General features: G+C 47.9%; 1 protein-coding gene across 1 annotated transcript in view; it reads left to right on the forward strand.

The window, feature by feature from the left end:
* The first annotated feature begins 3,045 nt into the window (after window positions 1–3,045).
* LPCAT4 (lysophosphatidylcholine acyltransferase 4) overlaps window positions 3,046–25,633 on the forward strand; it is a 31,857-nt gene continuing 9,269 nt past the window's right edge. The window contains exons 1-5 of the mRNA XM_083410345.1: window positions 3,046–3,501; window positions 23,277–23,419; window positions 23,535–23,755; window positions 24,411–24,523; window positions 24,622–24,682. Coding sequence (XP_083266471.1) covers window positions 3,061–3,501; window positions 23,277–23,419; window positions 23,535–23,755; window positions 24,411–24,523; window positions 24,622–24,682 — 979 coding nt within the window. The 5' untranslated portion in view covers window positions 3,046–3,060. The remainder of the gene's footprint in view (window positions 3,502–23,276; window positions 23,420–23,534; window positions 23,756–24,410; window positions 24,524–24,621; window positions 24,683–25,633) is intronic.

The raw sequence follows: 25,633 nt of genomic DNA on the forward strand, positions 1-25,633 counted from the left end.
GGTTTAATTTGCATGCCAAGCTACACCTGTTGAATCTTCCCTCTTCTGCACAACTATTAAAGGTTCAGATCATCAGACATGCAGGAAGGAGAGAAGCAGGTGGAATGAGGAACAAACCACCAGACTTTTAGGTTGGACGAAGGGTGTGAACGAAAAGCAGGATGTAATTCAGGAGCAAAGATCATTAGGTCTTTTCCAAGAAACCTGTTTGAACGCTGGGACATTCAACCAAGGCACATGAGTGATGATTTGCATGAGCATGTGCTGAACACCATTTACCTTCCCGCTGCCCATACAGCACCTCAAGGCAAAAGAGATCAGGGTTTCATCAAATTTCTTAGCTGTGTATAGGACTCAAGTCCAACAGGTGCAGCTTGTAATGCAAGTTGCCACTTGCTGGCACTATGTAAAAGTGCAGGATGACTGGTTCCAGTAATGACTGGTTCCAGAATATTTTAATATTATCTAAAATCTGCATAGAATACAGTCTACTTCCGTAAGTAGTGGGATTGTTCCCAGATATTTTAATTGTGTTATTGTTTACTTGATTGCTACTTGCTATTTCGGCAGGAAAGGCAAGCAAGCACCTTCATTACACTCAAGACCAAGTCCTAAAACAGCTGCTCGGAATAAAACCCAGATTTGTTCAAGACACACACAAAATCTACTTTATGTAATTTTAAACAGTATCGGCCCAGTATACCTGAAGGAGCATCTCAACCCCCATCACTCTGCCTGGACACTGAGGTCCAGTGCCGAAGGCCTTCTGGCAGTTCCCTCACTGAGAGAAGACAAGTTACAGGGAACCAGGCAGAGGGCCTTCTTGGTAGTGACACCCGCCCTGTGGAACACCCTCCCATCAGATGTCAAAGAGAAAAACAACTACTGTACCAGACTTTTAGAGGACATCTGAAGGCAGCCCTGTTTGGGAAGCTTTTAATGTTTAACAGACTATAGTATTTTAATATTTTGTTGGAAGCCGCCCAGAGTGGCTGGGGTATAAATAATAATATATTACTACTACTACTACTACTACTACTACTACTACTACTATTATTATTATTATTATTATTAAACACCCAACATTGAATCTCATCAAACTGCCTCAGACTGAGATACCTCACCTGTAAAATAGGGTTTATAATTGGGGCTATCAGTGAAATTTTTGGGAAGGTGGAGGAACTATTGTTCAGCACCCGTAAAGCTTTTGGGACAACCGCCAGTCAGTCACAGAGTTTGCTTCCTCACAGGTGCTTAGTGTGGGGTGGGTGTTGCAGTCACACACAAGGTGCTTTCCCCGCCTCCAGAGTCCATATGACAACATAGCAACAAAACTACAACCCCCCACCCACATTACCCTTTGGGGGGGCGGGACCAGTAAATTTTTTAAAAAGGAAATTAAAAAAGGAAACATCTGATGCCAGCAAACAATTGCAATATTTAAATGGTGTGTTTGTAATATTAACACATACACAGTCAGTTCAGAAGCACCCCCATTCTCACCCATTGCCCTCCTGTTATTTTGCTATCTCCCTTGTGTCACTGCCTAGATTGTAAGCCCCTTGCGGGCAGGGACCTGTTCTCTCACTCTCTGCAAATAATGATATAACATAGGGGCGGGGGAACCTATAGCCCTAAAGTCATTGCCAGATTCCAGTTCCCAACAGCCCCAGCTAGAAGAGCCATTGACCCAATCCAGCAGTCCACTCCTATGCCCTTATGTACGGTAATTGAGGCCTGCAGGCTGTTTGCGTCTTTTATAGACTGAAGAACCCTATTATACATGTTGATGCTGCTCTGTGCATAACAACGTTAACCTCGTTTCCCCGCCCTTCCTGGCGAAAGCAACAAGCGCCTCTGCTCGTTCCTACCTTGCAAGGCTGTGGCAAAGATCAGCAGACAGCTGCAATTAAAAAACCGGCCTCATTACTTGTAAGAGGCATAGTAATGAGCTTCGGTGACACAGAACTCGCAATGGGCACTGAGCAGCCTTCCGAAACATGATCTCTCCCAAATATATACAAAGGATTACACCTCCCAAAGCAGAAAGAAGAAAGTAGGAGGGAAATAGTCGTGCAACGAAAAGAGGGGGGGCAGAGAGAGGAGGTGCAGGGGGGTCTGCATGATTTTTCCGTGGGGGGGGGGCAATGCAAGACATTAAAGTGAGGGGAAGCAGGCTACTTTCTCACATACACACAAATTGAGGAAAAATAGTGGCTGTACAAAGGGCCGGATTTAGGTTTGATGAGGCCCTAAGCTATGAAGGTAATGGGGTCCTTTATATATGCCCAGCTGTCCTTTGTCAACCACAAATTGTCACTGTTGTTTTTTGTGTGTTGAATATATGCTGTATGGTAATTTAAGACCGAATAGGTATCGAAAGCCATTTGCACATAGCAAGATATGTATTTTATCAAAGTTTTCTTTTTCCTTTAAATTTTTTGGGGGCCCCAAAGAGAGTGGGGCCCTAAGCTATAGCTTATTTAGCTTATACGTAAACCCGGCACTGGCTGTACATATTATGGGTCTATTTGAGGGCTGGGGATCTGTATTGGTTTGTTACATAAAATCAGTTTGATCTAGATACATAATAGCGCGTGTGCATTCTGCCTCAGTTTTTGAGGTTCTGCAAATGCTACAACTTTAGTCTTCTCTGTGTGTGTGTGGGGGGGGAATCTGAGGTTTATCGTTGCGGGGGTGGGGATTACAGGGACACACTGCTCCGTAGGAGCCCAACTCTTAGGGGACGAAGTCCCTTCGCCTCCCTCCTCCCCAATAAAACATTTGAGGGGGCCGCCCCAAAGTTGATGGGCACTGCCATTCAAATAGTGTGCGTGTGCTGCGTCTTGTGGTCGATTATGCGGGGTGGGGCTTACCTTGCCGCCCCCCAATATGTTATACAAGTGAGCACCGCTGCACTGCTCAGACGCCTCTGAGAAGGAGCCAATCGACGGGTGCTTCTCCCTTGCTTAAAACCCATCTTTTCTTGCTGGTGGGAAGATGCAGGTGCGAGAGAGAGAGAAAGAGGGAGGGAGGGTCTGATGATGGAGAGATGGAGAGATGCTGGAGCTTGGGCCCTCTCTCTCCCTCTCTCCCTCTCTCCCTCCCTTCTCCATCCGGCCCCTCCAAAGCGAAAGTCCGTCCCCCAGCGGCGGTGTCGCCGTGACGACCGCGCCGTGGCCCCGCCTTCCCGCTCGCCTCGCATCCTGGCTCCCTCCTGCCGTGGTCCGGTGCCAGGGCGTCCGTCCAGCCGCCCGCCTGTCCCATCCATCCATCCCTCCATCCTTTCCCCCCATCCTTTCCTCCCTGCCCAGGGCCCCGGGCTCCGGCCGCGGGGACAGCTCCCAGGCTGGAAGAAGGGCAGCCTGGAAGGGGGGTACGGCCATGGAGGAGGGGGCCTCGAGCCGGGCAGCCCCGGAGGAGGAAGAGGCTGCCGCCGCCGCCGCCGCCCCCAACCCCTTCGTCCACGAGCTGCAGTTGACCCGCCTGCAGAAAGTCAAGGTGAGCTGCGGCGGCGGCGGCGGCGACGAGCGAGGGAGGCTCCCCGCACCCAACGCGCGTTTTTCCGACGGGGCGGGCGGAGCGCAAGGGCGCGCCCGGGGGAAGGGAACAGCGGGGAGATGTTGCTGGACGTCGGGGGGGGGGGCGGAATATATGGGGCCGCGGTGATCGGTCGGTTGTCTCTGGAAATGTGGGGTGCCGGGGGTGGCGTCGTCTAGGAAAGAACGGTCCCCTGTAGGGGGACGGGGTTGCTGTGTTTTCCCCTACGGGTGGGGGCAGCGCTCCGTGGGTCGAAGATGTGGGGCTTTTTTCTGAAGTGGCCTTGCTCGGCTGTGGGTCTCCTGGAAGTGAAGGGCGCTTGGAGGGGGGGCCCGTGGGCCATCTGAGGAGACCCCTGGAGGGGGCGTTTTGGTGGAGTTTCAGTGGTCTTGGCAGGGTTGTTGTTTAAGACTGCGGGCGATCTGTTCGTGCCTCCGTGGGCTGTCCTGTAGGAACTGCAGCGCATATGGGGGCTGGTGCGATTTCTTGATGGGTCTCGCAGGGAGTCTTCCCTCCCCCATCCCCAGGTAGCATTTTATTTTATGGAGCTTGACTTATCTTTTGGGGGGGGGCTGATTCTGTTGCTATGGTGTGCCCTTAGAAATGAAAGAGAGTTTTGCCAAGCTGCGGGTTGCCTTATATAGGTCTTCTGGAGTTGGGATGCCCTTAGTGGAGCGGGGAGGGGGGGGCATGATGAGGGGGGGTACTATAGGGCTTTAAAGGTGATGACCAGTTGTATAAAAGGGTTTTTGTGCAGAGGACAAGGCATTTCTGGGTGGGTGGATGTGTCGGCGTGTGTGTGTGCAAGGTTTGCCTCCCAGATTTTTGCAGTTTTGGGGGTTCCAGCACGAGTTTACTTTGAGCTGTGTGTGACGCTGGGACCCATAGATTGCCGGAGTGTTTGTGTGTGTGTGTTTTTAAAGGGGGCTACTGTAGGCCTGTCATGATGATGGATGGGATTCCTCGAGGGACTGGAGTTTTAGCAGGGCGAGACAGCATGGAAGGGGGGTCCCGTATAAGAGGGCCATATCGGGTTTATGGGACTGGAATAGGTCCAGAAGAAGTGCCAAGGGGGTCCAGAAGATCCTAGGGATTCCTCTCCAGCAGGATCTCTGCAGAGCCTCTAAGCTGTTGGACAGGCGCCGTTTGTTTCAGAGAGGCAGCGGCAGATTCGGGAGTGCTTTATAGGGTCAGGAAAGGGCAAGGGCTTTGTGGGGGCCGCTGCAGTGCATTGTGGGTGATTATGCAGTCCTTAGCGAGCGACAAGGTTGCTGTAGGGTCTGCCCCCCTCCCCAAACAAGCAGGGCAAGTTTTACACATGCAGAAAAGATCCTCCCCCAAACCACTGGGGACAAAAAGTGGTAGAATAGAGGATTTCTATATAGAGCAAGTGCATGATGCCTCCTTATGAGGGTCACTTTTTTTGGGGGGGGGTTCCCTCTTGGCTTTTGGAGAAAGGAGATGGGGGAGAATTAAAGTCAAAGTGATGACTCTCTGCTGCTTCCCCCTTTTTTTGCTTTAGCCATGCGGCATTGTTGAAGGGGGGTGCGGAGGAGAAAAAAGGGAGGCAGTGGAGAATGACTGAGAGGCCTATTGAAGCAGGAGTGCTGTGCGTCTTTCCAGGGGTTGCTGCACCGGGCTTGGATCTTGGTGCACCCCCATAGCGCGCGGGGGGGGGGGAGAGAGACAGAGAGAGAGAGAGAGAAGCCCGGTGGTTGGATTACACCGGCAGTGTGGCCCAAAAAAAGCAATACCACAGAGCGAAGGCAGCAGCAACTGATCTCTTCTTCCACCCCCACCACAAGCAGCCCTTGCCGTTTGCTGTCTTCCTAGTTCTGCTTCCGTGACTCTGTATTAGCTCTCGCAGTTGTTAAGACTCTCCTTGGCAACAACAGGGACTGTTTGGAGGGCGAGGGCAGGTGCCCCTCTTCCTCACATCCAGCCTTGCTGGCCTTCATTCTTCTTAGCCTTGGCATGAAACCCCCCTGCCCCTTCTCCCCTCCCCACGGTGGGTGGGTCGTATGCCCACTCCCCAGTATGCAAGCTCCACCTGCCATCCTGCCCTGCAATAACTCTTATTATTCTATTGCTGAGTCCTCCTCCTCCTCCTCTCCTCCCCCCACTACCCGCCTGCCGCCTGGTGCTAAATATTCCCATTTGTGCTTGTCAGCTGGACAGATTTAAACTGAATTTTTCAGTTCCCATAGCGCTGAGAGTGCAGAGACACGATTCCCAAATTATATGTATAAACACACACACACATATCTATATATAAACCATCAAACATACATAAACAAACACACACACTTGCATTTATTTCGCTGTAGCTTAGAACTGTAGTTGGAAGGGCCCCCCAGGAGATATTTAGTCCAACCCCCTGCAATGCAGGAATCTTCTACCCGGCATGGGGATCAAACCCACGGCCATGAGGTTAAAAGCCTCATGCTCTACTGACGGAGCTATCCCAGCTTAAGGCAGGGGAGGGGAATCTGAGGCCCCTGGGAGTCGGATGTGGCCCTTGAGAGATCTGTGGCCCCAGCTTCACACCCTGAGGGTCTATGTCAGGGCAGAACAAGTCATTGATCTCTGTTAAGGCCACTTGGTTGTCTGGATGGGAGATAAGAGAAGGGTTTGCTGTTATTTAGTCGTTTAGTCGTGTCCGACTCTTTGTGACCCCATGGACCAGAGCATGGCAGGCACTTCCACTGCCTCCCACAGTTTGGTCAAACTCATGCTGGTAGCTTCGAGAAGTGTATGTTTGTAGAAATCTGCCTAAGGAAGGGCAGTAATATTTACACTTGTCGTCCCCACTCACTTTTGCTTCTGCCCCTGCCTGCCCACCCAGTGGCATTGGTCCTTCACGTTGAAACGAGGTTCCCCCACCCAGTTTAAGGGCTGGGGGTGCAGAAGGAAAAGAGAGCCTTGCTGCAGGACAGGGGTCAGCAAACTTTTTCAGCAGGGGGCCAGTCCACTGTGCCTCAGACCTTGTGGGGGGACGGACTATATTTTGAAGGGGGGAGGGAGAGAACGAATTCCTATGCCCCACAAATAACCCAGAGATACATTTTAAATAAAAGCACACATTCTACTCATGTAAAAACAGCAAGCAGGCCCCACAAATAACCCAAAGGTGCATTTGAAATAAAAACACACATTCTACTCATGTAAAAGCACGCTGATTCCTGGACCATCCGCGGGCTGGATTGAGAAGGCGATTGGGCCGGATCCAGCCCCCCAGGCGTTAGTTTGCCTACCCCTGCTGTAGGAAGAGCTGGTAGCCCAGTGGCAGAGAATATGGTTACATGCAGAAGGCAACAGGGTCAGCCTTTGGCATCTTCAGGTTAGATGGGGGTGGGGAGGGGGACTCCCAGTCTGAAACCAAAGAGCCACTGCCAGTCAGTGTAGGCTGAGTGGAGTTTGATGGACCAATGCCTTGACTCAGTGTAATCATGTTTCCTGCGTCATTCTAATGCACCTCTCTTCTATGTGTTTACAAAGTTTGCAAAGAGGTAGGAAGGCAGATCCCTGCCCTAAGGCCAGCAATGCAGAACAGCCATCTCTAGCCAGATGTTTTGGACCATTGGTCTTCAGCTGTCGTGTTGGGACCAGCGTTCGAAATTCGACAGGTGCATTTTGCACCTTGGCTATCAGCCACTTGAGACCAAGTGAGGGATGGTCCAGGTGCCAGGATGTCTTCTGACGTCTCCACCATCTAGAGGTGCATGCCTGGGGATCCTTGGGTCTTGGCTGTTTCCGCACACTAGCAACGCATCCTGTAGAAGTCTATCCGTTATATTTTATATGCACCATCAGAATGAATTTCAGGAACCAAAAAGTCGTATTGAAAAATACAACCTTTGAGCCGTCTGGCACAAAAATGGCAACCAGGCAATCCATGTTGGCGACCGTAATCCTGGTTTAAGGAGCCATTTGGCACCTAGATTATATATTTGAATTTCTAACACTGGTTGGGACCCACTACTGGGGTCAACTCAAGGCCTGGTCTAAGGTGAGCATCAAAAAAGGAGAATTTGGTTCCCAAATGCATGTTTGGGTTAATTCAGGATCTTTGGCTAGAGAGAGAGAGAGAGAGAGAGAGAGAGTTTGGATTTGATATCCCACTTTATCACTACCCGAAGGAGTCTCAAAGCGGCTAACATTCTCCTTTCCCTTCCTCCCCAACAACAAACACTCTGTGAGGTGAGTGGGGCTGAGAGACTTCAAAGTGTGACTAGCCCAAGGTTACCCAGCAGCTGCATGTGGAGGAGCGGAGATGCGAACCCGGTTCCCCAGATTACGAGTCTACCACTCTTAACCACTACACCACACTGGCTCTCATTGTGAAAAATGCTGAAAACTACTGTTTTTGGACTGCAACACCCACCAACCTTGACCATTAGACATGCTGTTCAGAGTCTGATGGGAATTGTAGTCCCAAACATTTTGAGTGGGGGCAAGTTGGGGAAGACTGGTCTGAGGTGCGGCAGACAGAAAACAGCAGAAGGGACAGGAAATGGAGGGACAATGTGCCATTATTTCAGTTCCCAGTTATTTGGCTTAAATTACAATCGGGTATGAGGATTAGGAGGTTGTGAGAAAAGCTTAATGGAAAAAGTGGAATTTTTGAGGTGGAATTTGATGGAATATAGAGTCCAAAATTCTCTCTCCTCCCCCCGCAATGAAAATACAGTGGTACCTCAAGTTAAGTACTTAATTCGTTCTGGAGGTCTGTTCTTAACCTGAAACTGTTCTTAACCTGAAGCACCACTTTAGCTGTGCCGCCGGAGCACGATTTCAGTTCTCATCCTGAAGCAAAGTTCTTAACCTGAAGCACTATTTCTGGGTTAGTGGAGTGTAACCTGAAGCGTATGTAACCTGAAGCGTATGTAACCTGAGGTACCACTGTATAACTGAAATGGCAGGTGCATAAGGAATGCACACTGTCTTTCATGGCTAATCTCAACCAGATCAGACCCCCATTAGTGCCTATGGGGCAGGAAACCACCGTCCCAACTTCATAATTGCACATTGGTGGGGTCTGAGCAACTCTCTAGGAAAGTGATCTTGAGGTCATGGAGATCAGGCAATGAACGCAACAGTGAAAAGGGCAAATTCCCTGCTTGGGGATTATTAGAGAAAGATCTGAAAATAAAACAGGCGGTATTGTAATGCGTTTATACAGGCCAGCCACATTTGGAACACTGCTGGAACAGGGGGACAGAAATTATCAAAGCTGGGGGGAGAGAGAGATGGACAGAAAGAGAGAGAGACGGAGAGCGAGCACATCATTCCATACAGAAAGGGTAAAGCATTGGGGCTTTTGCATTAGAAAAAAATGACTCAGGTGAAGGGAAGTGGCAATGTGAAGATTTCTAAGAGAGATAGAGTGGCCTGGTTTTCAGAGGGCCTTCCTCTAGCTCAGCCTTCCCCAGCTAGCAGCTTCCGGATGTTGTGGGGTTCCCAGCTCCCATCAGCCCCAGCTAAAGTGGCCAGTGAGCAGGGATGGTAGGAGCTGCAGTCGATCAATACCTGGAGGGCAACAGGTTCTGGGGAGGCTGCTCTCTTTGCAAGTGGCTTCAGCATGAAGAGCAATCTGGTCCAAGTCTGGATTAAAGATCCTTAAGGAAGTGAGAGCAGGAGAAGCCTGGGCACTGCCCATCAGCAGCTAGCAGCAGACAGCAGATTCATGCAGGTCGCATGGTCCTATGGTTTTTCCCTTCCCCTTTCAAAATACTAGAACTAAGAGTCACCCAATAAAGATAATGGGCAGCAGAATTGGGACAGACACCTTGCACAACACCTGAATTGTTTTTGTGGAACTCCTTGCTGTTCTGGATCCGTCTCAAAAGGGGAGGATGCAAATTTGTTGAGGAGGGTTGGTCAACCAAAAGCTGCTAGCCAGGATGACTAAATGGAGACTTTGTGTCCGAAAGCAGTCTACCTCCGAATACCTATTCCAGGGGAGACAAAAAAACAGGAAGGGAACCATTGCATTCCATGTCCGAACTGGGAGTCACTGGGTTGGATCCAGATTTAGTTGTGTTCAGAGTAGACCCATTGAAATCAGCTGCCTTTGCCAACTATAGGTGCAGTACCATGGCGTAACGAGGACCGTGGCTCAGTGGCGGAGAATCTGTTTTGTATTTCTATGTTCCCAGATTTGGTCTGTGGCATCCCTGGGTGGGGGAGAGCCCTTTCTAAAATCCTGGGCAGCTGCTACCAGCCAGTGTAGACAGTACTGAGCTAGATACACAAGTGATTGAAAGAAAGCTTCATTTAATTTCAGCAGGTTGACACTAAATATGATGAGATGTGGATCCACCCCACTGTTGGAAGAGGGCGCTGCACTGGATCATCGGGCCTGATCCAGCCAGTCTCTCTCCTTCTGGCCTTCACTTCTCGCCTGCTTCATCCTGGGAGTTTTGATTTAATTTCCAAAATGAACAGCTGCTGGGATGCCGATCTGCCTGGGAGCCATTTATTGTGTGACCTGGAAGGTCCTGCTTCGTTCTAAATCCTCAGTCTGTCAGGCCTTCCTGTGGATGCTGTTCAGCACTGAAGGGTAGCAGGGCGGGGACTGAATTAAATCGGCGATTTAGATTATGATTCAAATCACTAAATGAGGGAGAAGCCGGTTTAAATCAAGTTTTCCAACAGTAATCCATATATATATTCTTATTTTTATTTTTAAAAATATGCCATATTGATTGGTTAATCTAATCCCTAAAGCCCGTTGACAGTTACAGTAAATATGCAGGTGAAATTGCAAGGAGAAGGTGCACTGACAGAGAGCAGACTTCCTCTTTCATTTCTCCCATATTGAGTCACGCTCCTGCTATGCAAACCGAAATCCAGAGTAGCTAAACCATAAAAAGAAACAACTCCCTGAAGCTTTTGTCTGTTTTGAGACAAAGGGCCCCGAATCAAGGGGAGAGCTGCTTGTTTTATGCGTTCAGAAGACATAAAGGAAACGTCCTTGTTTGCTTACAGAGAGTAAATATTCACAATTTGAGAACTGAGCAAATTGCAGGATTCTGGTTGAAGGGTTAGGGAGCATGCAAGTTCTGCCCGGGCAGGAAATATCTCCCAGTGCCGGAAGGTGCAGTGATTTGTGAGTCCCCAGTATCAAGTCCATGATAACAAAGCCCTATGTGATCAGTTCCTGCCATATTTAGAGTGCTTGATCTCAAGCCTGGAGAGTGTCTCACACCCACACTGTGTATTTAAAGCACATGGCTTCCCACCAATGAACTCTGGGAACAGTAGTTTGTTAGTGGCACCGTGCTTTGTGGGTGCAAACTATAGTTCCCAGGATTGCTTGAAAGAAGCTGTGACTGTTGACAGTGGCGTAGCGTGGGTTGTCAGCACCCGGGGCAAGGCAAGTAATTTGCGCCCCCTAACCCGGGGCAAGGCAAGTAATTTGCGCCCCCCCTGCTGCACTGTCCCTCCCCCAGATAGTCCCTCGCTCTCTCTCCGCACCGCACTGCACCCGCCTCCACAGTGGGTGGCGACCCGGCGGCTCGGATCGGATTCGCACAGCCAGCACTGCAGTGAGAGAGAGTGAGTGAGCCAGGTAGGGGCAGAGAGCTGCGAGTGCCAGCGCGCACCCCCCCCCAGATGTTGTGCCCGGTGCGGCCGGCCCCCACTGCACCCCCCACGCTACGCCACTGACTGTTGATGTGCTATAAATGCGCCTTAAATGGTGTGGATGGTTAGTTAAGGAAGTCCAGGGAGGAATATTTCTTTTACTGTACACCTTCTTTCTGACAGTAAGAGCTGTTCGACAGTGGAACTGTCTCCCTCGGGAGGTTGTGGACTCCCCTTCCCTGGAGGCTTTTAAGCAGGGGTTGTATGGCCATTTGTCATGGATCCTTTAGCTGAGATCCCTGCACTGCGGGACTAGATGACTAGCTGATCCTTGGGGTCCCTTCCAACTCTGCAATTCTAAGTCTATTATTCCTGCAGCCCTGAAAAGCCATTCTGGAGGGTCTGGGGAGCTCCTGAATTGAGTGGGGTGGGGGGAAAGATCAGAAACCAGGAAGACCAAGTATTCTTAAAAGGCTGGACTAACTTTTTAATTTGTTTGAGAGACCACTGTAAACAGCTGAAATCATTGACAGGAACACATGACACTTTTAAGTAACACGAATTTTGGATACTATGATCATATAATAGATACCGTATGTTCTGGTGTACAAGACGATTTTTTATCCCTGGAAAATCACCCCAAAACTCGGGGGTTGTCTTATACGCCAGGTATACGTGTTGGGAAGGAGGAGAGGGAGCCGGTGAGCAGAGGCGCCCCTTCTGCCATCGCTCCTCCTCCCTCCCCACAGAAGGCGACGTGGAAAGTCCTTCCGAGCGCAGCGCTCACTCGCCCGCCCGCCAAACGCCTCACCTCGGGCTGCTGCTGCTGCGATGGCAGAGGCAGCGGAGGGGTGTGGGTTCTGCCCCTGGCGACACTCAAACTCTATAACTCTAAAACTCTAAAATTGAACAGCAAAAGTTAGAATCATAGAATCATAGAGTTGGAAGAGACCACAAGGGCCATCGAGTCCAACCCCCTGCCAAGCAGGAAACACCATCAGAGCACTCCTGACATATGGTTGTCAAGCCTCTGCTTAAAGACCTCCAAAGAAGGAGACTCCACCACACTCCTTGGCAGCAAATGCCACTGTCGAACAGCTCTTACTGTCAGGAAGTTCTTCCCCCCAGTTGGGGGTCGTCTTATATGCCCAGTCGCCTAATACACCGGAATCTACGGTAGATTAAAGTAAAAGATGCAGGAATAAAATTTAGAAATGGAACCCATGGAGGAAAGGAAAGAGATCTGACGGTTCAAAAGAACCCTTTAATTTTTTTTTTGAAATAGTTATGTTTGTTGTGCACAACTTTTATGTCAAACTAATTTTAAAAATATTTTTAAAAAATGAATTGGGTGGGATGGGGATCAGGATCTATGTGGCGGGGAAGGATCCGAGGAGGCGGGAAATTTTCCTTTCTTGAACGTCCTTAACTTATTTTACCACCCAAGCCTGATTTTGGAACGATTTCTCCCCGAGCAGCAATCCCCATTCCATACCCCTCCTGCATTGTTCAGGAGGGCCCAGCCCTATATTGAGCTAGAAGGGAGGGGAAACTTATTTCACTTAATGTCTCTTAGGACCCAAGCCATTTCCCCCCATGACTCTTTATCGCACCCTTTGGCCCAGTGGCCTGATTTCGACATGCATTTCATGGTTTGCTAAGCCATTGTTGAGCACCTTCTCTGTGGCAGCATTCTGATCCTCCTTGCCTTAAACTACAGTTTCCTCTTATGTCCAAAATGGGGAACTGGGGTTTAGGTTGTGATTCTTATTTTCACTTACCTGGAATAAGTCCCATCGGTCTTGCATCTCAGCAGACGTGCATAGGATTGGGCTGTGAATGCATGTTTACAGCTTGCCCAGGTGAGCATTCCTCCCGGTTTGCTCACACAAAGTTGATGTGAAGGTTAGATTATATTCCGTCTTTACTGATTAGTTTGCGGGGCGGTTATACAACAGTGAACACTGGTTCTGGGTTGTCCTTGTGGGGCACTTTTCCCTTTCGTCATTCATGGACCCCACACTTTTCCATGAATTTCGTGTTCTCTTTCCAAACACCACAGAGTCTGGTTCATTTTTTCAAAAAGTGAATTTGTTGCGCTAAGGTGACAGGGCCCTTTAACCCACTTTCATTACATTGACCTAAATTTTCGGTTTGTGCTTGAATCCCTCCCACAAAATAGTAACAGTCCAAAGGGACTCATAGTCTCTGGTATTAGAACATTACCTTCGATCTTGGTGCATGCGTGGCTTTGACTACGCATCTGCCCTTGGCCCATGGACTGAAATGCAACTGCTCCTACCTGTTTACTACCTAGCTGCCTGGACTCTTGCTAAGGTTTGAGGGAGGTTTTGCCATTGCTTGCTTCTCTCATCTTGTGGCAGTGAGTTCCATCTATGAACTCTGTGATGTGTTAGGAAATATGTCTCAAAGCTCCTGCTAGTGAGTTTCATTGGATGGTTCCTGATTGGTTGGTTTATTTAGACAATTTATATACGGCTTAAACACAGCCATCTCTTAGCAGCATACAGGGAGTGCCATACAATGCAAATAAAAACCTGTCAAATCTATAAAATCAGAATTTGGTTTAGCATGCCCACTGGACTGGGGGGTTGTGTGTTGAGGTTCCGTTTGCTTTTGTTTATTTCTTAATTGATGGGTGTGATTATTGCTTTGTTTATTATTTGAGTATAGAGTTTTCATTTTAAATTGATGTTAAAAGATAAAGGGACCCCTGACAATTAAGACCAGGCATGAACGACTTTGGGGTTGTGGCGCTCATCTCGCTTTAAAGGCTGAGGTAGCCGGCATTTGTCAGTAGACAGTTTTTCCAGGTCATGTGGCCAGCATGACTAAGCTGCTTCTGGCAAAACTAGAACAGCGCACGGAAACACCGTTTACCTTCCCACTGGAGTGGTACCTATTTATCTACTTGCACTTTGACGTGCTTTCAAACTGCTAGGTTGGCAGGAGCTGGGACCGAGCAACAGGAGCTCACCCCATCACAGGGATTCGAACCGGCAACCTTTTGATCGGCAAGCCCAAGGCTCAGTGGTTTAACCCACAGTGCCACCTGCGTCCTAAATTGATTTTATGTTATATGAAACATTAATGTGTTATATGACTCCCCCCTTTCCCCCCAAAGATATTATGTACTGTATGTCTTTTTTCTTTTTTTGCTTTATCTTCATAGTTGCCTTCGGGTTACAAGCAACTAATAAGTTGAATGAATGAGTGGGATTTCTCAAAAAGTTTTCAGTAGATGCTGGAAGTTCAGCAGGCCTGCCATGGAAGGCAATGCTGAATGCTCATTCTAGCATTATGAAGGAGAGAAAAAATGCCCAGTTCTCTTCTTGTTTCCCATTCCTGCCTTGCACATGTGGGGTGGAGCGGGAAGAAAACCACTTCAAAACAAAGGAATGTAGTAGCTTAAACCTGCTTGACTCACATCCTATTCTCTCTCCCCTTCTTGACCTCCCTGCAATCCAAACAGAAATGAGATCCCTGAGTCATTGTCCCTACCCACATTCACAGTTTACTGCTGCCTTTAAAAAAAACACCCTTCTTTGGGATCTGTGCATTGCCGGAAGGCATGAAATGAGACCTTATTTACCACCGGAGAGAAGCTGTGCTTGTCAACGTTTTCAGGCTGTTTGGAGACCTCCGGTTTAGAAATCCAGCTCAAAGCAAGGTCATTCCTGATGCTTTTCTTTCCATATATGGGACTATGAAAGAGTGGGGCACATTGGAACAGGCGCTTCCAAACCGTGTTCCGCAAGCTTTCTTCAGGTGGTCTGAGAAGTGTCTGTGGGTTCGTGGCTGAAGGCAGGAGAGAGAGCGCACCCATTGCATTTAATATACATACTGATTTTTGATTGCTTCTTTTATTTATTTTGTTGCATTGAAATCCGAATTCTGTGGAATTCAATAAAATGTGATCTATAAAAGACAATAAAAAACACAATTGGAAATCATACAGCATCTAGCACAGCACGTTATGATTTGCTACAACAGGCAAAAAGAAAAAAGAAATAATGGTCTGCGTAGACACTCCACAATTTTTAGATGGGGTGTGAGGGGGCAAGTTTGGAGACCACTGCTTTAGAATCCTTTGCAGTGTTCAGGGGTTCCATAGCAAGCATTTAGGGTGGGGGTTCTCAGGCTCAGAGACTGAATGCTATTTATCAGGCGCTCAGGATGCTCCCAGACCATGCCCCCCCCCCACTGGTCCTCCTCCATATCCTCCCCAAGTGCTTTGGCCTGACTGAAATGTGTCCTTGAACTTTAAGTAACTCTTCTTGCTTTTCTGGATGGGAGGATAGGGACGGGTCTGTTTAGAAGAGAGAGGAAAGACATTTGTTTGCCTGGAATGTCATCCGTTGCACAAAGCGAAGATAGAGAACCTGTGAGCCTTTAGATCAGTATTTCCTAAACTTGAGTCTCCAGCTGTTTTTCTGGACTACAGCTCCCATCATCCCTGACTACTGGCCCTGCTATACTTAGGGATGATAGGAGTTGTGGTCCAGCAAGACCCAAGTTTGGGAAATCCTGCTCTCGAGGTTGCTGGACTCCCATCAGCCTCTAGCCAGCATAGCCAAGGGTCTGGGATGCTAGGAGATGTAGTCCAACAATGTCTGTAGGGTGCCACGTTTCTCATCCCTGGTACACAGGCTAAGAGTCACATCCATTGCGCTACGTACCCCTGGTCATGCCCCTTTGGCCCTTGGCTCCACCCACCACTGATATGTGGCCCTCAGGATGAAAAAAGTTCCTCACTCCTGTCCTGATTTAGAGATTGAGCTCTTGTGGACAGTTTGTATTGTATAACTCGGGCTTGGGTCCAGTCTTAGCCATTCTTAGATTAGGACCATTGAAATAATAATAATAATAATAATAATAATAATAATAATAATAATAATTTATTAGATTTAAATACTGCCCTTCACCACAAGATCTCAGGGTGGTTCACAGGGTAAAAATACAAAGTTAAAACACAAGTAAATAGTTAAAACAAAAACAACAAAACAATACACCCCCTTTAGTCAAAAGCAGTCAGGGATTATAATTTAACACCCTTGTGACCTCTTCCACAAAGGAGGCTGCCCACTGTATCTCTTAACGATTTATTCCTTTTATTTTTGTCTGCATTTGCACTAGGTGTGACTAGGTCACTTGGTCAAACCCAATGTAGCAGTGGCCCCAGAAAAGCCCATTCATGGAAGAGTCTGGCTGCTGCAACCCTGTATGAGTCACTGCCCTGGGCTCATCTCTACCCATTCAGGGGGCCTCACTCAGGACGCATACAGAAGCACGGCTCCACTGAGAACGGCAATTCCTTTCTTTTTCATACTCTCAAAGTAAAACCCTTAGGAGGGGGGCTGTTAAGGGTTCCTCTCCTTTTATTAAATAACGATTTCTGCGTGTTGTCTGACATTTGGAAAAGCATGTCTTTATTTATCCTCCACCCGTGCTGCTTCTGCCTTGCTGAATGCTTATTTGCCACCTGCTCCTTTCTGAAGATTGCTCTTCCATTGAACACACGCTGTAGATTTTACCGAGCGCCTCCTCTTACACACAAACACACCTGTCTCCTGCCAGATTTATTGCTGCAGATCTGGCCACTGTCCTGCAGCCCTGGTACCATTCCATGCCTGCTTCTCCCGCATGCCTTCCCGTTGCCCCCTTGAAGCTTCCCCTCATTTCCCCTTCCCATCCTTCAGCCCTTGCAGGCTCCTTCCCTCCTTCCCGTAAACAACGCAGGCACTTCCCAGGGGAAAGGTTACTAGCGGTCAGTGCAGCGCAAGTTCTTTGGGGGGTATTTATGTCCAGAGAGGCCCGAGAGGGGAGTCCAGAGTGGGACCAGCTTCTCTGCAAGCCAGGAATTCCAGAGCAACGGCCACTGGGACACGGGGTAGGGTTGTTTCCTCCTGCGGCTGGTTTGTGAGAACAGCCGCCGGTGTGATCACACAATATTAGCCTGATTCTTTTAATAGTGGGCTGGCCAGCCTATGCTAGTTAATGGATGGCTCATTTTAATTTGCAGACTCACAATTTAAGGCTGCTCCTTTATTTATTTATTTTAATTTTGGGGTTTCTCCACCCTCTCGCTGATTATCGTCATAGGGAAAGGAAAAGGCAATTCTAAAACAATATAGACTCCACAGGGAAGCTATTTTGTGTTCCGTTCCAAACCCTTCCCAAGGTCCCGTTATAAGGAGGTTAAAAGGGACACGGGTGGCGCTGTGGTCTAAACCACAGAGCCTCTTGGGCTTGCCAATCAGAAGGTTGGCCGTTCGAATCCCCTTGACAGAGTGAGCTCCCATTGCTCTGTCTCAGATTCTGTCAACCTAGCAGTTCAAAAGAACGCCAGTGCAAGTAGATAAATAGGTACCGCTGTGGCGGGAAGGTAAACGGCGTTTCCGTGCGCTCTGGTTTCCATCACGGTGTCCCGTTGTGCCAGAAGCATGCTGGCCACATGACCCAAAAAGCTGTCTGTGGATAAACGCCAGCTCCTTCGGCCTGAAAGCAAGATGAGCACCTCAAACCCATAGTCGCCTTTGACTGCACTTAGCCGTCCGGGGTCCTTTATGTTTATCTTATAAAGAGGTTACTGTAATCTTTGCAACTGGTTGATTTTTTAAAAGAGAATTGAATAAAGTAGTCCTTGCCAACTTGCTCCCCCCACTCAAAGAGTTATGTACTCCCAACTCCATAACCATAACTCCCAACTCCTCCCGCTGCCGCTGCTGCACGATTTCTGTTCTCATCATGAAGCAAAGTTCTTAACCCGAGGCACTATTTCTGGGTTAGTGGAGTCTGTAACCTGAAGCGTCTGTAATCCAAGGTACCACTGTACAGTGGTACCTCAGGTTACAAACACTTCAGGTTACATACGCTTCAGGTTACAGACTCCGGTAACCCAGAAATAGTGCTTCAGGTTAAGAACTTTGCTTCAGGATAAGAACAGAAATCGCATGCTGGCGGTGTGGCAGCAGCGGGAGGCCCCATTAGCTAAAGTGGTGCTTCAGGTTAAGAACAGTTTCAGGTTAAGAACGGACCTCCGGAACGAATTAAGTACTTTACCCGAAATGTATTGCGAAATGATGCGTGTCTAAAAAGTGTGTCACCAACACGAAAAGTTTGGAAAGCTCTGTGGCAAAGTCTCAAGGTTATAGAGTGAACTGTACCAGGAGGCAGTGGAAGACAGAAGCGCCTGGTGTGCTCTGGTCCATGGGGTCACGAAGAGTCGGACACGACTAAACAACAATGTACCACTTTGGCTTTCAGGTGGAGAACTGAGTTTAAACATCCTCCCCTCCCCCAGCAACAATTCCCTGCAAGCTGAAGAGAGAAAAACACTAGCTCTGTCCTGTGTGGGTTTTCTGCTTATAGGGGAGTCTGTGAGCAGCGCAGGGAAGCATAAAAAAAATGTGACCTGTCAGCTGCAGTTTCAGTGCTGCAGTCCATTGTATCATCCTGCTCTGCTGCACGTGCTGAGCGAGGGCTGGATCCCTCTGCGTTCAGGGCATGCTTACCCTCAGGTTAGTGGTGCGGAGAATTGCAGCCTCAGGGCCATAGCTCGACGCGACACCCTTCGTGCAGTTTGCAATGGTGTCTTTGTCAGTAGACCTATCAGGAGAGACAGACTCGAACGGAAAGGTTCTTGTTTTTAAGCAACACCCAGCCTCTTCCTTTCGCCCTCTTCCTTTCCGTTCCATTCTTCACAAACTTTATACCATTTGGCTGTTGTGGGGCTTGGGTGCATTTCCACCAAAACTGTCTTGCGTGCCTGGTCACTCAGTTCATGCTCTGTGTCTGTATTGAGTGGGGTTTGTATGGAGAAAAGCAAGCTAATTTAGTCTCTGTGGGGCAGGGAATCTGGATGCTACTTTGGCTTTGCCTTGTAAGTATATGTCTTGTCTTGGATCCCTGGAAAGCACAGGTTGCCTAAGATAATGACATACCCATCTTAAGTGCAATGCAGAAAAATACAATGCTCCTTTCCTGGTTGATTGTTCCGCCTTCCAGCCACATGTTTGCAGGGAACAAGGGACAACTGCCATGAAAACAAAGAGTGTCTCTGTATAAGTGCATGGAACTAAAACAAGGATCAGCAAACTTTTTCAGCAGGGGGCCTGTCCACTGTCCCTCAGACCTTGTGGGGGGCCGGACTATATTTTGGGGAAAAAAATGAATGAATTCCTATGACCCACAAATAACCTAGGGATGCATTTTAAATAAAAACACATTCTACTCATGTAAAAACATGCTGATTCCCAGACCGTCCGCAGGCCGGATTGAGAAGGCAATTGGGCTGGATCTGGCCCCCAGGCCTTAGTTTGCCGACCCATGAGCTAAAACTACAGTGGTACCTCAGGTTAAGTACTTAATTTGTAACCTGAAACTGTTCTTAACCTGAAGCACCAGTTTAGCTAATGGGGCCTCCTGCTGCCGCCGCGCCGCTGGAACACAATTTTTGTTCTCACCCTGAAGCAAAGTTCTTAACCTGAAGCACTATTTCTGGGTTAGCGGAGTCTGTAACCTGAAGCGTATGTAACCTGAAGCGTATGTAACCTGAAGCATATGTAACCTGAGGTACCACTGTATATGTATATTTTATTTATTATTATTATGGTTGTCAGCAATGCATTCCAGAAGCAAGAGCTCCCTCCAGACATTCTTTCCGTTCTGCATTCATGATTATTTGTGCTCATGATAGTATCAGAGTGGCTAGACGTGACCCTGCTTTCAATAGCATTTGGTCCTGCAGAGGTTTCAGGGAGGACGTGACGCTTTGCTTCTAGTCAATGCATGTCCCCATAACTCCCTGCTGAATCCCTGTAACTTTTCATACCACAAGTGCTCCAGTTTATTTTTTGGTGCCGCTTTAAATGCGCAATAGCACCGCAGGAGTGATCCTCTAGGCAGCAATAGTGCATTGAGGTTGAGGAAGGATTGCAGAACAAGAAACAACAGGGAACACTGTATAAATCCACCCCTAATTCACTACTATTGCATATCGTCCAACGCGGCACACAGAAAAACCGGGATGCTATCTTCCGGGGCAGCACTCTTGTGTGACATTGAGGCCTTGATAAAAGCACTTTTTCTGGGCACAGTGCCCCAAAACACACAGTTTGGGGTGCTGCACAAGATTGCAGTCCTGGAAAATCACTTCTGGGGGGTGAGATTGCATCCCGAAATTGCGCGAGAGCACAGCTCCTAAATTGGCCGCCGTGCTGTCGCGTGAAAAAACAGTATGTTTTGGTTTGCCCAGGATAGTTGTAGGTTATACTGTTGTGTCAATGACATGTTGCAGAATACATCTACTTTAAAAGCACCAAGTCCTATTGGGTTCAAATAAATGTGCATGGGATGGTTGCTTTACCAGTAAATTCTAGAGTGAGCCTATGTTTCCTCCTCAAAAGTAAGCTCCACATGGGGGTTCACTTCCTAGTAAGTTTGCAGAGGATCACAGGATTTAAGACCTATAAGGCACAATCAAATATACTTCAAAGTAAACACATATAGGACTGCATGCTAAATCAGTTAAGTTTGTTTACATAAACATATTAATGGAATAAGCATTTTGTTTCTCCCCGCTTTGTTAATAAAGGATATACGTATTTGTCACAGTGGGAGCTATCTTAGAAGATGCATGCCATCTTATGTGAAATAGGGTGTTTTCAGGGGCGGGGGGTTGCCTTTTCAGTGATGGAGCCTGCCACCTACAGATTTTTAAAGTTCTTTTATTAGAAACAATTATATAAAAATGTGCTGCCCTTTTAATCAAGAATGCTTTTATCAGAGTTAATTGAAAGGGTTTTCATGGAGTTTTCATCTAGCCAATTAATTAGCTAAACATTCCACCCTGCACTGAAGTCTGGAGTTATTGCAGAAATTCTGAACCCAGTTTTGCAGTGTTATTTTATAGCATTACAACAATCACTAGGGACTCTACAGACCCTCTCTCTCTCTCTCTCTCTCTCTCTCTCTCTCTCTCTCTCTCACACACACACACACCACCAACACACAAATCATTAGTTCCATGATTGTGCCCCGGAAGTGTGGAATTTGTTGTTGTGCATAGCAAATTCAACATCTTGAGAATCTCTGCTTCACGTTTTGTTGCTATTTTGTTAAACAGAAGTAAGTCTCCAGACCTTAAGACTTCAGAGAAACACTTCGGAGTGTGTGGCTGAGCACGTATCTCACAAACTGGTAGCGGGAGGGCAGGTTGAGAAAGCAGATGCAGAATACATTTTTATGCTAAGCAAATATCCTGGAAACTCTTCTTAAATTGAATAACTAAGACCGGATTTCAGAATTCATCTTCTCTATTTGCAAAATGTGGAATCGCTCGCTCAGACAGACAGTTTTCATGAGGCTCTGCGGATTGTCCTTTTGTCAGCAAGCACGGAATCAGGCCAAAGAGGAGGAAGGATTGAAATCCAGTCATTACCGGGTTCCAAAGGGACAGATGAAAAAAGCCGGGCTGGCAGTATGGCTCACCATCAGGACACTGAATAAATCTAACATGTGCCCTGGCAGATGCCACCGTTTTGCCGGGGCTGTAATCCGTGCAAATCGGGGCTGGTGGTCCCTGCAGAGTACACGTGATTAGCCTAACTCGATGCCAACCGCACAGCCTGCCTGCAAGTCGGAGCATGAGATATTATTAGAAATAATTTCCTATGGCACGTTGAGCGCAGAGGGCTCGCAAAGTGAAACAAGGATGGTTTTGTTAATGAGAGGTCAGATGCCTGAGCTGGGCTAGCGGCAGCACCCAGCACCCTTGGGTGGCTGCTAGGAGCCAAGTGCCCCGGCAGCTGCCCACCAACACTGGCACCGGTTTGAACCTGCCTGCCTGCCCCTTGGCTGTGAGCTCTTCTGGTATCAGCTAGCTTGGTCAGCCACTTGTAAGACCCAAGTTGTGTGTAATGCAAAGCCGAACCATAGTTTAGTGTGAGCTAGCAGGTTCCTGGAGAGGAGATTGCAGCCAATTTGTTTCTCCCTCCACTGCACTGATCTAAGCCATGGTTTGGCTTTGAATGTCAACTGATCCTGGGCTCATGGTTCAGCTTTTTCCAGGCTAAACAGCATCCACCAGTTACCCTACTTCAGCCGTCTTGTAAAGATGTACAGTGGTACCTCTAGTTGCGTTCTGCTCTTGTTACGGACTTTCAGCTTATGAATGCCGCAAACCCAGAAGTGTTTACTTCCAGGTTCGCCACACATGCATGCGCAAAAGCGATCTGTGTACTTCATGCATGCGCAGAAGTGATCTGCGCGCTTTGCACATGCGCAAAAGCGCTCGATCGTGCCATGCACATGCACAAAAGAGGCACTCTAGTTGCAGACTTTTCGGGGTGCAAACGGCACCCCAAAATGGATTAAGTCCGCAACTAGAGGTACCACTGTATCTTTTTGCCCAGGCTTTCCCTGGACCCACAAGATTTGACCCTGTTGTTATTGAATTCCTGTTGTTATAATGCTGCTTTCCTTTTTCCTTTTTGGTATCTCAGTGTTACTATACAATTGTCTTGTTTTATGTTGTATTTAAACAGATTTTTAAAATATTAAGCGGTGTGGAAATGATTCTAAATAAAAATAATAATAATAACTGAGAGCCCATTTGGGGAAATGCCTTGTTTCAAAATGTGGCATTGAAATTCTTGAGTAAAATAAATTCAGAAGTCTTTTTGAGTTTGCTTTTAGCACCCTCTGCATCCCAGAGGGTTTTGCAGTTTCTAATTCCTTTTTTTGTTTTGTTTACTTTTTCAAGTGTATTTCACAATGTTGTGTATTATCATCCTTTTTATGTATGTAATCAACAAGCAACAGAGCAAAGCCCCCCCACCATAATTATTCAATTTTTACAATTTTAGATCTGGAGATTTTAATAAGCATATTAATATTACACCCCCACGCCCACCCTATCTATGCCCCAGACTTAAGGTGATGGCTATCCCTGCGGCGGGTTCCTCATGCAGGGAGAGAGGTTGACCTAAGACTGGTCTTTAGGACCTCTTGGTGCTCCCTACAGTCTTACGATTTTCTTACATTCTCCTAAAAACAGCCCGGCACAAGGGACTTGACCTGGGCTGCCTTCTTATGACGTGCCTCCCTCTGACTTTGTCTCTTTGCAGTTCTATGTGCTAGGAGCTGTGCTGGCCCCAATCCGTGTCGCTCTGGCCTTCGTGGTCCTGTTCCTCATCTGGCCCTTTGCGCTGCTGCAGGTGGTGGGATTGCCGGAGGAGACCCTCCAGGAGCCCTTCTCCGGTTGGAGAAAGTAAGTAGTGGGCCCCGCTCCGTGGGTTGCCTGGCCCTTTGGACCCTGCTGTGCTTGGCTCTCCTAATGCCCCTTCCTTTTGTTTCCCGCCTCCCCATTTCTCCCCCCTTTTCAGCACAGTTTCTCACGGTTCTGTCTACTTCCTGAGCCGCCTGATGTTCTTCTTGCTGGGCTTCATGAGGATACGGGTCCGGGGTCAAAGGGCTTCGCGCCTGGAAGCTCCCATCCTGGTGGCCGCCCCTCACTCAACCTTCTTTGACCCCATCATCCTGCTGCCCTGCGACCTCCCTAAGGTGGTCTCTCGCACCGAGAATCTCCACGTGCCCGTCATTGGAGGTGAGTGACTCCAGCACAACAGACCAGGGCCGTGGGGAGGGAAGGGAATGGGGCAGCCTTCTAACTTGAAGATTACTTCGACAGTAAAGTATTTACAGTGGTACCTTGGTTGTCAAACTTAATATGTTCTGGGAGTCCGTTCAGAAATCAAGACGCGGCTTCTGATTGGCTGCAGGAGCTTCCTGCACTCAATCGGACGCCGCATTGGACATTCGTTCAGGAACCAAGGTACCACTGTACTGGGATGTGCTTCTTTTGTTGAATCTATACTGTTCAGGTTGGAACAAGTTTGTTTTATTGTGTGTGTAATTTTAATATATTGTTTTGCTTTTAAAGAATAAATATATGACTGTGTCACCATGACCTCCCCTGGGACCTAGTGGCTAAAGGTGGACCAGAGATCTTAAATAAGTTGATTAAAATAAAACAAGACTTCTGGGGAAGCTGGGCAGCTCTGCTAGACGGGCCTTTGGTCTGATCCAGCTGGGCTCTTCATATGAAGCACTCATTCAGATCGCCACAGCGATTTCAGATTTAGAGAAAGCTTCCTTAGGCCCATTACCAGGATTGAGGTGTCTGGCGATGACCCAGGGATGCCCCTAAGTCCACCCTGCTCTTCTGAATCCCGTTTCTCTTTCTCTTCCACCCCCACCAGCCCTGCTGAGGTTTAACCAGGCCATCCTGGTCTCGCGTCATGATCCGGCTTCTCGCAAGAAGGTAGTGGAGGAAGTGAAGAAACGGGCAACTTCCCAGGGGAAATGGCCGCAAGTAAGGTTTTTACAGGAGCTGCAGTTTGCATTCCTGAGTTACCAGTTTGGGTCCCTGAGTAAGATAATCCACTTTATTTCCCCTTCTCTTGTTTGCAGGTACTTTTTTTCCCAGAGGGAACCTGCTCAAACAAGAAAGCCTTACTGAAATTTAAACCAGGTAAGAGGCTGTGGGGAGTTGAGCGGATGAGCCTGTGAACAGAAGTGGGTGCAGGGCATTTTAGCTGAGGTAGGAACTCTACTCTCCATAGCTGTCAACTTTTCCCTTTTCTTGCGAGGAATCCTATTCAGAATAAGGGAATTTCCCTTTTTAAAAGGGAAACGTTGACAGCTATGCTCCTCTCATTCACACTGGGCAGACAATCCAGCAAAAATGGGGGCACAGCCTGGGTTTACCTTCAGCCAACCATAGGATGACTTGCTGTTATTTTCATTGATTATACAGTGGTACCTCGGGTTAAGTACTTAATTCATTCCAGAGGTCCGTTCTTAACCTGAAACTGTTCTTAACCTGAAGCACCACTTTAGCTAATGGGGCCTTCTGCTGCTGCCACATCGCCGGAGCACGATTTCTGTTCTCATCCTGAAGCAAAGTTCTTAACCCAAGGTACTATTTCTGGGTTAGCGGAGTCTGTAACCTGAAGCGTATGTAACCCGAGGTACCACTGTTGTTTGTTGTTGTTTAGTTGTTTAGTCGTGTCCGACTCTTCGTGACCCCATGGACCAGAGCACTCCTGTCTTCCACTGCCTCCCACAGTTTCGTCAAGCTCATGGTTTTTGTCCATGGAGTTTTCTTGGCAGTTTAGCAATTCTTTATTGTACAGTCGTACCTTGGAAGTTCGTCTTCCAAAACGTTTGGAAACCAAAGCGCAGCTTCTGAAAAGGCTGCAGGAAGATCCTGCAGCCAATCAAAAGCTGTGGAATCTGCGCCAGATGTTCAGCTTCCGAAAATCGTTTGAAAACTGGAACACTCACTTCTGGGTTTCAATTGTTTGGGAGCCAATTTGTTCGGGAGCCAAGGCATTTGAAATCCAAGGTACGACTGTAATCTTAAATGTAAACTGTGTAAGTGTAAATAATAATTTAATTTGCAGACATTTACGTGTTAAGT

This window comes from Podarcis tiliguerta (assembly GCF_965153285.1).
Source record: "Podarcis tiliguerta genome assembly, chromosome: 13".
In the NCBI taxonomy this organism is placed as follows: Eukaryota; Metazoa; Chordata; class Lepidosauria; order Squamata; family Lacertidae; genus Podarcis; species Podarcis tiliguerta.